Source organism: Vigna unguiculata, chromosome 11 (assembly GCF_037176805.1).
Source record: "Vigna unguiculata cultivar grain cowpea cultivar isolate G323 ecotype 2 chromosome 11, ASM3717680v1, whole genome shotgun sequence".
In the NCBI taxonomy this organism is placed as follows: Eukaryota; Viridiplantae; Streptophyta; class Magnoliopsida; order Fabales; family Fabaceae; genus Vigna; species Vigna unguiculata.
Window position 1 is genome coordinate 27,184,892 of NC_140802.1, and position 14,545 is coordinate 27,199,436.

Below are 14,545 nucleotides of genomic sequence, written 5' to 3' on the forward strand. Positions count from 1 at the left end.
TTTCAAAATCATGTAACACATATAGTTGCGGTTAAGTCTTTTGATGTATTGGGTTAGTGGGAGTCTGAGATAGTTTGTTTTTATTTTATTTTATTTATTATCCATTATTTTTGAAATCTAAGCATATGATATGTATCCCTGTCCGATATTATCTTTGTGATTCAAGTTTATATTTCTTAATTGGTATTTGTGCTTATGTTGTAATTGATATAATTAATTTATTTATTAATGTTATCGAAGTGGGAGATTGTTATATTTTATATAATTTTATTATATAAAATTATTATTCTTTATTTTATTATTATTGTGGATTAACATTAATTAATAAATTATATTATTTGTAAATATCAATTATATTGCACAATTGTTATTAATTTATGGATAATATATATTGGGTTTCTGATGAATGATCAGTGATGGGTTGGATTGTTCAATGAACGGTCTGTGATGGACTTAAGTATTCAGGAACTTGTTGAGAGGTCTCTGGTCTCTGCTGGTAAGGTTATAAAACTGATCCCATTCATCAGTTTTAATGGCGACGTAGAAAATATATTTGTAAGATGCGCTCTAGAAAAACCTACCGGAAAAAGAACAACATGGTCTCAACACACTTAGAGAACGATGGATCTTTTATATGATTGATCTTTGTGATTCATAATCTAACAGGGGAGAGTTCAGTGGCAAACTTTATCTATTTGAACATTGACATATTTTGTTTATGCAATCACAAAAAATATTCCAGAGTGCCGATTTTCCATGTAATCTTGTGGTTTTAGAACTGTAGTTTTTCTCATATCAACGATACCTAATTATTTTAAGGAAAATTATCTTTTCACAAAAAATATTTTGAGAAAGTTGACAAACTTTTTCTAAATAGAATTAAAATATATTAGTTTTTTATTTTTTAATTAAAATAATATTTTTTTACTCAAATTAGTTTGTCAAAAATTTGTAAGGAAAAACTCTGTTAACCCTTAATTTAATAAAGGTAAGTTGTTAGTATTTTTTTTGTTAGTGAGAGGAATTAATTCACAATCTCTCTCATCTTTCTATCTAAATTCACTTTATTTCTTCAGATTATTAGTAGGAGAAATTGAATACACAACCTCTTCCTTTTTTTCTAATTACTAAACCATCTTATCACTCCACAAAATAGCTAAAATAACATTGATAGTTTACACATATAAATTTGTTTGAATCCCCGTATAAAAGAGAACTACCAAAATTGATAAAAATATATCGAAAATGAGGTAATTATTTGTGAAAGAGTTGAGAAGAAGGTTGGTTTGTTTAATTTTAATTCAGGAATATGTTACAAAGTATGCAGAGAAGTTGAAATTGTTTAGTGCACATGTTTTTCTACAGTAAACAAAAAAGTGGGTCTCTGCAATACATAGTTTAGATTTCGTTTAATTAGAAAATAACTAAATAATCGTCTCAATAAGATCTATGATCTATGATAGCGCTATTTGATTAAAAACAAACCAACCATGTTAGTATTGTCATTAAGTGCAATAAAATGATTATAGTTTTAAGTAAGTACTATTGGATTTTTTTATTACAAATACAATAATATTATAATTTTACTATAATAATACGATAATATAAATATATGATAAATTTTCACTTTGGTCTTTGCGGTGATGAAAAATATACAGGAGACATATCCATAATTTGTACTTTGCGTCCTTTTTCTTTTCAAGTCAAATAAAAGTATAAGGTTAAGAACGGAAGAAGAATATGTCATATTTTTTATAATATGTACAAGATAACTCAATTCCGTACAAGAACATTTATATAATTAATATTTTCTTTAAATAATAATTAGAACATAATAATAAAAAAAAATCATTTTTTCTTTTGGATGTCTGTATGATCGTCTTTGTCAACTGGTATCTTCAAAATGAATGTACGAGTACTCATTTGACCGCGCACGTCATTCTATTACTTGAACCTTTCTTCCTCAAGAATTACAAAATACTAAAAAATATAAAGTTTTGAAAGTGAAAACATATCAACACTTTCACACTTCAATTATTTTCCAATTAATTTGTTTAGTACAACGTAAATCCTGATTTTTTCATTGTGAATGAAAATATGTAGGAGTAATGATTTGTTCTTGTTAGACCATTTAAAAAATATTTTTGTTTCTTTTTGTATGATATTTTTCAATTTTTGGAGGAAATTAAATATTTTAAAAAATTACATTAGTTCTGTACGGACACGTGTCAAGCTGTGGAATTTTTAATTTTTTTTAATTTTTTTTGTAAAAATTTATAAACTGCCACGTGTCAATTTACCGTCGTGTCACGTGACAACTTACAATAATGATACGTGGCAGTGGTAATAATTGTTTTCAATTTAGTTCTCTATTTAAATTTTTTGTTCAATTTAGTACCTCAACTTTTTAAAATGATCCAATCTCGTCCTCTCCAATTTGAGATCAAATTACTAAATAAGCTTAATTACAACTTATATATATACATGTTTCAATAACTTTTTCTAATATATATATCAAATCATTTCACCTAAGTTCTTAAATTATTTTATTTTTTACATTTTTTAACTTTGTAATTTTTTACACTTGTAAAAAATAAAATAATTTGAATATTTAGGTGTAGTAATTTGATGTATAAATTCAAAACAATTATTTTAACATGTGTATATAAGTTATAATTAAACTTAGTTACTAATTTAGTCTCAAATTAGAAAGGACAAGATTGAATCATTTGAAAAAATTGGGGTACTAAATTGAATCAAAAATTTAAATAGATGACTAAATTAAAAACAACTATTAACACTTCCACGCATCGTAATTGTAAACTGTCACATGGCACGATGGTAAACTGACAGGTGGCAGTTTTAAATTTTTTTGAATTTTTTTTTTAAATTAAAAATTCCATGGCTTGACACGTGTCTTGTACGGACACGGTGTTAACTCCAACTTAACGAAGATGACTAAATTGAATCTTTTTAGATAATTGGAGTACTAAACCAAACATATGAGGACCAAATTGAACTTAACCAAAAAATTGGGATACCAAATCAGTAATTATACTTTAAAAAAATAAAGTGAATTTCCAACCTACTTTTGAAGCTTACTTTTCATATTATAAAAAGAGCATATTCCACGGTCTCTTCATTTTCATTCTTCTTTTTTTATTGTTTGAGAGAAGAATGAGAGAATATTTGTTTCTTCTTTTAAGAGAGAATGTTATTTACTCTTTTAAGATTCTTCTATATTTGTTTTTCCTATCTTTGAGAGAGAGGTTGACATTGTTTTTTCCTTGAGATTAGAGAAAGCATAATTCAAATTCCAAACAAATTATGTATAAGTTTTTTTGTTTCTAAAACGTATTAACACTTATCAAAACGCTAAGTTGTTTTTTCTTCAATGATGGTAAATTTGTTTATCTATTGTGAAACATAATAGTTGAGTGAAAACTAACCAGTAATTCAAAAAGATGTATGAGGGTGAATTAGTTTCACTTCATTTTCCATTATAAGTGTCGATTTTTTTTATCATTCCCAAACCAAAGTTCTTGATTTTGGGACAATGTCTCCTGAAGAAAAACTTCTTAAATTGGATAAGTCTTCAATATGTACTTTCTTTGTTTCACAAAATTTAATTGGAATTGCAGCTGTTGCCACGTTATAAAGATCAAGACATTTATGCTGTCCATGAATAAATTCTTTATAAGGTTTTTGTGTTGTAAACAAAAGTGTATAAAAGCAAACAAGGGTTTTCAGAACATCCACAAAGGAACACAATATTTTTATTAGAAAATTGAGTGTATTTCTAACTTTGATTTGTAATATATCTTCTGAATTATCTAAATCATTCATCAACATTTGAAATTCACCATATTTTTCTATTATATGTGAACTTCTTCGATGTCAATATTCAAACTTTATTTACGTTTGTGTTCTTGTGAAACAGTATACTAAAATTGTGGATAGTTAATTGTGCTTAAAAAAAGTTGTAAAATCTAAACGATAAAATGATGGAATGGTATAATTAAAGCGAAAAAAAGGTAATTAAAAAGATAATCCCTTCATTAATTTGCCGGTAAAAATACACATGTTTTTCATGTTTTCAAATATTAAAATTATATATATATATATATATATATATATATATATATATATATATATATATATATATATATATATATATATTTCTTAACAGAAAAAGATATTTAGCTATTTTGAAATATTTTAATCAGTTAACTATTGAAATAAAAATAATTACACAATTTTAATTGTTATAATTACCTGAGTGTCGGTGCCTACGAATAAGAGGACCTCATTTTCTTTGATTTCGAATCTCCGAAGATAAAGAGATAAATGCAAAAGAAAAATGAAAATTTATTTATTTCTCCTGTTAAGGACGAATGATTGTTTTCTTTTCTTTATTCTTTCAAAATGCTTTGAATGTTAGTGTTCCTCTCATTTAAAAAGGTAAGATTCTCACAGTTTCTCTTAATTCTTTCCCAAAAATATAGATTTTAAAAATTCCTTACTTAAATTTAATTCCAAAATAAGAATATTACAAACTAGAACCATAAGAAGACGTAACGTGAGTACAGATGTAAAAAAAATTCGTATCTGTAGAATTTGCAGTTAAAACCTAAAACGAATAAGAAATAAATTAATATTATATATAAATACTCGCGAGTAATTGGTATATATATATATATATATATATATATATATATATATATATATATATATAACCATATAAAAACAATGAAATCAATATAGTCTAACATTTTATCAATTTCAAAAAGTTTGCAAGTTTATATACACAGTTATTTGGTTCAAAGGAAGGAAATTATAATTTGTCAAAGAGTTGAGAAGGTTGGTTGTTTAATTTTAATTAAGATGTCACAAAGAATGCAGAGAAGTTGAAATTGTTTATTGCACATATTTTTCTGCAATAAACGAAAAGTGGGTTTCTGCATTTAGATTTCATGTAATTAAAAAATAACTAAATAATCGTCTCAATAAGATGTATACGTAGTTTCTCCTTAATTAATGAAGATATTTAAATGGATTAAAGCAAAGTTTTATTAATATAAGTTGTGTTAGTTTTAATTGAGTAAAACCATTACATACAAAATTTTTATATCTCTATCATTTCAGAACGAAATTAATTACATGAAAATAATTTAATTCTTTATAAAAAAAAAATGAGAGAAATTTTGAATTGAGATTAAACACACTTCCTAGACCTATGTAGATTTGTTCTAGTGACTTTTTTTTTTTCTTTCTTTTTTTATATATATTCAAGGATACCACATTTGTTAGATCAACTTCGAAGTTAGTATTCTACAGTTTTCAAAAGTTTTTCATGTGACCTTGTATTTTTTTTTTTGCTTTCTGATTGTAAGATTGGGTAGGGTTTCCAAGTTGATTATGTGATAGGGTTTCACGTTCACTAGTCTAAGGTCTTGTAGGGTTTTAGATCCTAGTTCTTAATTACGTGTTTTCTTTCTTATTTTATAATAGATTTATAAAAAAACCTGAAAATTTAGTGGATAAGTCAATGTTTGAACAAGAAACCGAAACAAAAAACAACTACAAGCCCATCACTTTGGTGTAAATATTTTCTGAACAAAACAACAATAAACTTATGACTTGCCTGTTTTGAAAATAACTATTATAATTTCTTTTTTAAAAATTCATTCATTTGCATGTTTATAGCAACTTTAAAACAAATATAGAGAACGTGATTTATATTTGATTTGATTGATTTTCAATTGATTTAGCAATAGAAATAAAAAAAAAGTATAAAATATATTTACAGTAATTCATTTTTGATGTCATTGAAGTTATTAAAATTGAAAAAAATACATCATAAGTGTAACATGAAGTAATAAGTTGTTTAACAAATTATATTTAAAAAATACATCACTGTTCTACTATTTTATGAAGGAAGAGACTCAGTCAATATCAATTTCTTGATAAAAGTTTTTTTCCTACGGCGTCAGTTTCCTGCAAATTCAAAAAGGAAAAATTTAAATAAGAACTTAAAGTCACTATGTATTTAAACATGTTGTATAATTATTACATTATAATATTTAAATATATGTGTACAATAGAAATATTTAGTACCTGGATTGTCATGCATATACGATATGGTGTTGTTCAAGCTTCCAAACCAGATTTTCTTAACAAATGTTATACAAATTGATGTTAAAAGTGATGTGACAAGTATGCTACTTGAAAATGATTTCATTTTTGGAATATTACTCATCCTCACTATTTTCAACTTAGGCAAAGATAAAGTTGAACTTTGGCTGTAGAAACAAGACAACATTGGAAGATCCTTCAATACAAGACATTCTATTTTGAGAAAAATGATGGACACATTTTCATCTTCAAATCTATCACTAGATATGACCTCTTCCATTTTATCACATTTGCACAGTCTGAGTATTTTGAGTTTCCCAAGATTTTTTACTGAAGAAGGTGAGAATAATCTTTGGAGGTTGTCACAGTGGAAAATGTAAATTGACACCAAATTTGAGAAAAATGAAACTTGAGGTTCCTTGTTCCAAACATACTTCAATTTGATTAGGTTAATCAATGCTAACACCTCCAGTTGAGGAAGTATTTCATGAATTTTACGATCAAGATTGTCATCTTCAAAATCAAACACCTCTGTCAATATTTCACATTTGTCCAAAGTTAGTTTTCTCAAATTCTTGAATCTCGTGATCATGCTTGAGGAGATAGCACTCAACAATTTGTTGTTGTTGGTCAAAATTAGATTTTCAAGTTCACAAAATGATTTGGACGGATAATTCCAGTGCCAAAGCTTCTCTACATTCATATTGATCACATAAAGTATCTTCAATTTTTCCACCAACAACTGCAAGAAACAAGTGGTAATTTAAGCTTGTAGGCCTATGCATGAATTCAAAACTAAGTAGAATGATAGTTTCTCATAATACCATGTTATGCACTTATGTTATTGAATTCCATACTTTAATTCCATCATCAATACAATAAGTAGTTAGAATAAATACTAGTTACCTATATCAAATGACAAGAAAGAAAACATGTGATTTCCATGCAAAATACACTCGATAAATAGTTTGTAATGGAAACTTACTGAACTTGGGAAGAAGCAATTTGTTGTAGATGATTCTTCAAGAGCTTTGGAATCTTCAATAAAAGAAATCATAGTAGAACAATTTGCTACTTTTAATGTTTCTAAGGAAGGAAATTCAGATATAAAAGGAAAGACAACAGAGAGACTTGGTAGATTTTCAAGAGAAACATCCTTCAATTCATGAAAGGTGAGTTTCCCTCTCATGTCCTCCACTTCTTCTTCTTCTTCTTCGGAGATAATAATTGTATCCAACACATCACAATCATAAATTTCCAGATTTGTTAATTTTAGAAGAACTTGAAGCATATTAAGAGACTTACATTGCTTCACCTGTAGGAGTTCTAGGTTTTGATAGAACTTGGAAATATCTTTGTTAACAATGCAAGTTAACTTTGGAAGATCAATCAAAGTTAGTTCACACAGTTGTTGTAAAAGGTGTGTGGAACAAGATATTTGTTGATGAATATTAAATATTATTTTCAATTCCTTATAGTGACTCACAACAAGTTTCTTCAAGTTCTTCAACTCTTGTAGTGTCTCAGAGGAAATGACACAAACCAAGTTGCCATAACTGTCAAACACAATCTTGTTCAATTCAAAGAAAGATTTCCCATCAGTCGTAAGGGTTTCATTTGAATCTGCAAATCCGGTAGTGAATTTTTTCAACATTGGACATTTTGCTAACATGAAAGATTTAAGACTTGGAAATTCTAAATGACCATTGTAAATTTGTCTCAAGTTTGGGAGAGACTTCAACTCCAATTTGCCCAGTGATGGAAAGTTAGTTGTTGGACCACCTTTACTAAAATGATTCAAAAAAACGGTCAATAAGACTTCACATTTTTCTATAATTAATTCCTTAAGTTGGTGAAGCTTATGTGGATACAGATCAAATATATATGTGAGAGAGGGAACACCTATGATGTGTAAAATTTGTAGGTTTCCAAGGTCAATATATTCTGGATCATCAAAGAACCACATACCTATGTTGGTTTTTATTAATTTTAGTTCCGTTAACTGTATGAAAATTTTGTCATCTGCATCCCAAAAATTAAAACGAGGAAGAGTTAGTGAGCACTCTTCAATGTTGATAACTTTGAGTTTATGAGACCTTTTTAGTAACATACATAGAAACTTCTCCAACATTCTTCCATTACAGTTATTTACCCGAAGAATTTGAAGGTTGGTGAAATGTGAACCTTGAAGATTATAGAATATCTTATCCAACGCTTCGTTGTTACATACACTGTACTCAGTAATGAGTGAGAATTTGTCATCTTGCATTAATTTTTTTGAGAATTCATCATCAAAGACTAAAAATATGTTGTATGTCTTATTCTGATAAATAATGTTTGAGAGAGAACTAACCAATAACTCAAAAAGATATGCAAGCTTGGTGTGAAGGTCAATTTGCACTTCATCATTTGGTGTTATTAGTATCGATTTGAATTGTGATTCTTTTAGCATTCCCAACCCAAACTTCTTGATGTTGGGACAATGGTTGAACACCACATTCTCTAAGGATGACCATTTAAGAATGTCTCCCGAGGAAAAGCTTCTTAGATTAGGTAAGTCTTCAAGACTAGGAAGCTCCGACACGGCGTCGGAGCCACGCTTCCCCGCGTCGGAGGCGCACCGGACACGGACACTTGCCGGAAGCACACACGACGCGGTGTCGGAAGCTTTTTTCTTTGCCGGACACGGCCTTCTCTCTGGATGCGGAAAAGACACGTTTGTGGTGCTGCAAAAAGGTGGAACTGGTGGAACGTGACCGCTGTTGCAGAGTTGCCACCGTGGATGCCGTTGCAGAATTGCAACCGTTTAAGTTGCAGGCAAAATAAATTTACGGGGAAGAGAAGATAGAAGATAGGAAAGGAAAAGTTAGGTGAAAGAAAAAAAATGAAAAGAAAATATAATCATATTCTGATTAATTTAATAATTTAGTTATTTTATATAATAAATTTGTTTTAATTAGTATATAATATATGATTAATATAATATTTTATTTAAAGAAACTCTTTAGATTATGTGGAATATTAGAGGAGATGACTTCTCATTGGAAGACAATAAAATTTTTCAAATTGCTAGTCTATCTCTTGATGAACTAGAAGTATTTTTCAATCAAGATGAACAAACATGATTTACATATATTTTTTTTTTTTGTTTTTCTTTTGCTAGACTTTGTTTCTTTCATAATTGTTTATCTTGATTTCTATTAGATCATAAAGTATAATTGGTAGATTGTTTTTTATATAAATATTAATTTTTAATTTTTTAGACTATGAATTTAATTGTTATATATATATATATATATATATATATATAGCTATGTCCGTGTCCGTCATTCTTTTAATTTAGACGTTTCTATGTGTCCGTGTCCGTGTCGTATCCGTGTCCGTGTCTGGGCTTCATAGCTTCAATATGCACTTTCTTCATTTCACAATATTCAATTGCAATTGCGGCTTTTCTGACGTTATCAATATCTTTTTTTATTTTCTGTTCATAAATAAAATCTTTATGAGGATTTTGGATTGTAAACAAAAATATATAAAAGAAAACTAGCGTTTTCAGAATATCCACCAAGGAACACAATATTTTTATTAAAAAATTGAAATGTATTTTTACTTTGTTTTCTAATTATTTTAATAACTATCTAAATGATTCATCAACATGTATACTTGAATTGAAATTCACCAACATTTATTTTATTATGCGTACTTCTTCAATTTCAATATTAAAAATTTATTTACTTTTGTGTTTGTGTGAAACAATATAATATTATAGTGTTTAAGTAAGTACTGCAGTTGTTATTCTTAAATAAATAAATAAAAACTTTGATAACTAATATAATAATAAAATGGGTAAATTAAATGAAGTTGGAGTTGTTAACATATTATTTTATTTTTAAATGTATGTGTCATATATAATGTTTAGGAAGTGATAAATTCTCACCATCATATTAAATCTCGTCTCCTGCTTGAAGCCAATTTTTTGAAGTCCAAAATATCTAACATACCAAGCTCTCAACTCTTCAATCCCGACAGTTGTTCCTCGTTCGTCTCTTCAAATCAAACATTTGAATACACTCTTTTTCATAATTTAATTTTATTCAATTTTGCTTAATTTTACAGGTCTAACAAAAGTACTGAGAAAGATTGTGTCTTCGTTTAGTTTCTTTTATGCTATATATGTAATATGAAATAATCTTTTGACACTTTCTACAGACACTCTTTTATTGCAAATAATCTTATATGCACATTTTTAATAATTTTTTTCCGTTGACAAAAATAACCAAATTGTAAACCTAAAGTACTTTTATAGAAAGTGTTAAAATCTTTATATGAATATAAAATAATTTAGATGCCACTAGTGTAAAATAGGCTTTTTATACCGGTTAAAAAAGACTTTTTATACCGGTTCTAGCATAGGTATAGATGCAGGTGGTATAGAAAGTTTGATCTTTTCTACATCGGTTCCATGACAGGTATAAAAAATTATATTTTATACTATTTCTAAAACCGGTATAGAAAGTCCTCTTGGAAATGGAAAGTCATGTAAGAAAAAATGACTTATTATACCGATTATAGTTCCAACCGGTATAAAACATTACACATTTTACACCAAGTATGACCTCAACCGGTATAAAAAGTGATTTATTATTTTTTTATGAAAAATTCGTTTATGCTTCTTACCACATACCAAACCTATATATAATTACCCAAAACATCCAGAAAATAAATCTCATTCAATCTAATATTTACTTGATATAGAATCTAATGTTTATATGAAATATAATACTACTCCAAAACGAATATAAGTCATAAAACACCTAACATCATCTTATATACTATATGTAATAACCCAAAACATCCAGAAAACAAATCTCATTCAATCTAATATTTACATGAAATAGAATCTAATGTTTATATAAAATATAATACTACTCCAAAACAAATTACTATATAAGTCATAAAACACCTAACATCATCTTATATAAACACTTAAAAGAAACGAAGCCCACTGCTCACGAACTTCCTTTAAGACTCCTTGATCCATTGGAGATGTGTCATTGAAAATCTACACAATGAATAGTTGAGTCAACAATCTTTTAGTGATAAATACTTAAGATGTGATTTATAAATTGTACATATTACCATATCCCATGAGTCAACAATGTTTGCGGATATGATTCTATGCATGTGCCTCATGGTATAATATCCACACTCATAGCTTCCCGGTTGACGTGAGCACTACAAGTTAAATTCATATAATATCATAAATTTGATAATTGTATTTCAACAGTTTGAAGATTAACTACTTACAGTTGGCGCAATGAACTGCAACTTCTTTCTAGAAGTGATTTGTTGTCCCTGCAACCTAGAATGAGCCTCAACCGCTCTGTAAAATTTAATGTATATTGAAATTTTGCCTAATATGGAACTTAGTAAAATTAAGTCATATAACACAAAAAATAAGTTAATAAAAAAAACTTACGCTTGTAAAGTACTTTTAATTTTCAGAGTGTTAGGCTTCTTGTGTAATGAACACAAAAGAACCACAACAAACTTCTGAGGAAGAATTACCAACAACTGCCAATGACCCCTACAGATTCAAATACCATTATATACAATTAAGTTCTACATAAATATAATTTAATGTATAAAAGACATTCTTCCTGCTGCAAATAAGGCGCTAAGTACACTTCTTTTTTCCCAACATCAAATCCCTCTAATAGGTACTTTTGAACCTCTTCACTTTTATTCCCAACACCTTGAATGGCAATAGGATCAATAAATCCATATATGTGATCATTCTTCTTCTCAGTGCATCTACGATGTAAATACCTTAAACATTGAAAATAAATAATATAAGAATAACATATTGAATATATTCAAACTTCATAAAAGTAATAAAAGTTTACTTACAACAACCAAAGTTGTATTACTGATATACATAACATATCAGTGCCAGAGAGAACTTCAAAAATATCCTTTTGACATATAAAAAAAGGGGTGTTGAAGGTCCTATTTGTGGCTTGGGGAGACATTTCTAATTGTATAGGTTGCAAGGCGATAGTCGCTGCCATTGCACCAAGTCGTTCTAGAATTGTCTGTTGTGGTAATGATTCATTCACATCTTCCTTTTCTTGTACTCTAATCTGCTATACATATTTAAAGTATTAAATAACATTAGTATACACCGATGTAAATAAATGCATAATTAAAACAAGTAAGGACAATTACCTCCTTTGCAATTACTTTTGCTAATCTAACTGGCCAAAGGATAAAATTTCCAGGGGCCTGCCCCACTGTCTTAACCTCTTGAGTGGGCACTGGAACTGAAGCAGTAGCATCTCGAACATCTACAACCACTACTCTCATCATATCATCTGCAATGGTTGCATGGTGTATGGTTGACCCCAATGCATACATTTTACCTAAGGTAACCAAATAATATTTGTAAAATAAATAAGACAATATAGTTAGGCTAAAACAAATACATGCAAAACAATATAATTAGACAAATTACCTAAAGCCACCAAGGACTGCAGGAGATCATCAATGAACAACTCGTAATCTGCATCACCAATGAGAGAAGCCTCTTCAAGAGGAACATCACAAATCCCCTTTGTGCTTACACAAATAATAGAAGGTTGTTGATGAGGATTACAAGGCTGGGCTGAGGGAGAGGCTAACTCTGCTCTCATGTCTGATAACAATTGTGCCTTCATATCAAAGTACTCTTTCTTCATCTCCTTCTTAATCTCCTCCCTAATTTCCTCCCTCATTTGTTCTCTCATTTCTTCTTTGATGGACATGATAACTTCCTCATTGATATTTACTTTATTATGATTAGCTGATGGAGGACCAAAGAATTGACGGATGCCTACAAATTTTCCAACACCACGAACACGTCCAGGATGCTCTGGACGACCAATGGCAACTGCCAATATGTCCTCACGCCCCTGTGGAATGAATTTTTTATATTTTCTAATTTTTTTAATTAGTTTGTACCATTACTAATAGTAAATTTCTAGAAACTTTTTATTTTATTTGCAGTAAGAAATTATAGTAGCGTGTTTTCCTATGTAGGTGATGATTATGAACATGTGTTGTTTATTAAGACCTAAAATAAGTGGGTGGTGCATAGTAATGTATAACTACTGCTAGACCACCCTTTTACTTTCTTCTTCTTTCAATTACTTATTTACCCCATTGAGTTAATTTAATTAATTTCATCAACCGTAAAAAATTTCCTGTACCAGACTTAATTTGCTTTAGTTTCACTAAAATAAAGGCATAGAAGTAAAATGTCAGTGACAGTGATTATTGGCAAAATGTCACAAAATCAGAGGCAGAGAAACAAGATATTACGCTTGAGTTCAAAGTATATATACATATAGGAAGCTACCTCAAGTCTCAATCTCAAGTGTTAATCACAACAACTTGTCATGGCTCTATACAGGTTCTTTGGAAAGCACAGTGGGTATTATTGGGGGTGGTGTTTGTTTGATGAACTCAACTAACAGGAAAACGAGCAGTGTTTCTCTGAATCTGTGTTTGTGCTGCAATCTATCCCAACTTTGTTTTGAATTGTAGTTTTCATCATGTACCGAGAAAAAGGTAGGATGATGAATCTTTTGCTTCTAAAAAGACTTGGTCTCTATAGTCTCAATTCCCGTGAGAGTGAGCTATACTCATTGTATCCGATACAGAAAAGTAGTGGATACACATATACATATATACTAACTAGTTCGTTTTCAGCTTTTTTTTTCCTTTTGCCTCTCTTCCAACAAGTACCCTGTAGCTACCACTTCGAAACTGTTTCTATCACTCTCCCCAAACAATGCAATGAAACTGAAACAGTCACACCCCTCTCTCCCTCTCTCATATAAACTGCATCTACATTCACATTCACAACAACTTGCATGCATATATATAAATTTTAATAAAATGTTCTATTATTATTCATTGTTTAAACCAATAGAATTGAACTAGTCTTGGTATTCCTCCATTGATGTGAAGTTGAGCAAGAAGAGACTGTATTCAGAGTATCTTAGTATTATTCAGCCTCAGGGCTGTTGCGGGAGACTGCATTTTGCTTTTGGGAATGCCTCAGGGCTCATCCACTATTCTCTGCTTTTAGGTGTTTAGTCCTTTATTTTTAATTTCTTAAGTTTTGCTACCCATGTTATTTTTAAGTTTTATATTCTTGGTATATTTCATCACAGAGAGACATAGCTCTATCAGGTTTCAAATAGACCTGGGTGAGGGTGACTGCGAATAAAATGTTATGAAGAGGAATGTACTATAGTTATAAAGTTGCAGAAAGGTCATGAATTATTGAAGGTGATAAGAGGATATGTTTATTTGCAGAAAGGTCTATCACTGCTGAAGATTCAAATGGATAAATGTGACAGTACTA

At 29.1% G+C, this 14,545-nt stretch overlaps 2 protein-coding genes across 2 annotated transcripts; both read right to left on the minus strand.

The window, feature by feature from the left end:
- Window positions 1-5,989: 5,989 nt before the first annotated feature.
- On the minus strand, window positions 5,990-10,546 carry LOC146881673 (uncharacterized). Its single transcript, XM_085669298.1, has 6 exons — window positions 10,535-10,546; window positions 9,533-9,616; window positions 8,485-8,692; window positions 7,121-8,397; window positions 6,118-6,877; window positions 5,990-5,997 (listed from the first exon to the last, which is right to left on the minus strand). The coding sequence occupies exons 1-6, from the start codon at window positions 10,544-10,546 to the stop codon at window positions 5,990-5,992; spliced, it is 2,349 nt and encodes a 782-aa protein (XP_085525424.1).
- Window positions 10,547-10,989: 443 nt separating this feature from the next.
- Window positions 10,990-13,091, minus strand: LOC146881674 (uncharacterized; the record flags this gene model as incomplete). Its single annotated transcript, XM_085669299.1, has 8 exons — window positions 10,990-11,197; window positions 11,275-11,370; window positions 11,443-11,518; window positions 11,615-11,722; window positions 11,797-11,964; window positions 12,046-12,278; window positions 12,364-12,557; window positions 12,650-13,091. Coding segments are annotated over 8 exons (1,410 nt in total), but the record flags the coding sequence as incomplete, so codon positions are not given.
- Between the last annotated feature and the right edge of the window lie 1,454 nt (window positions 13,092-14,545).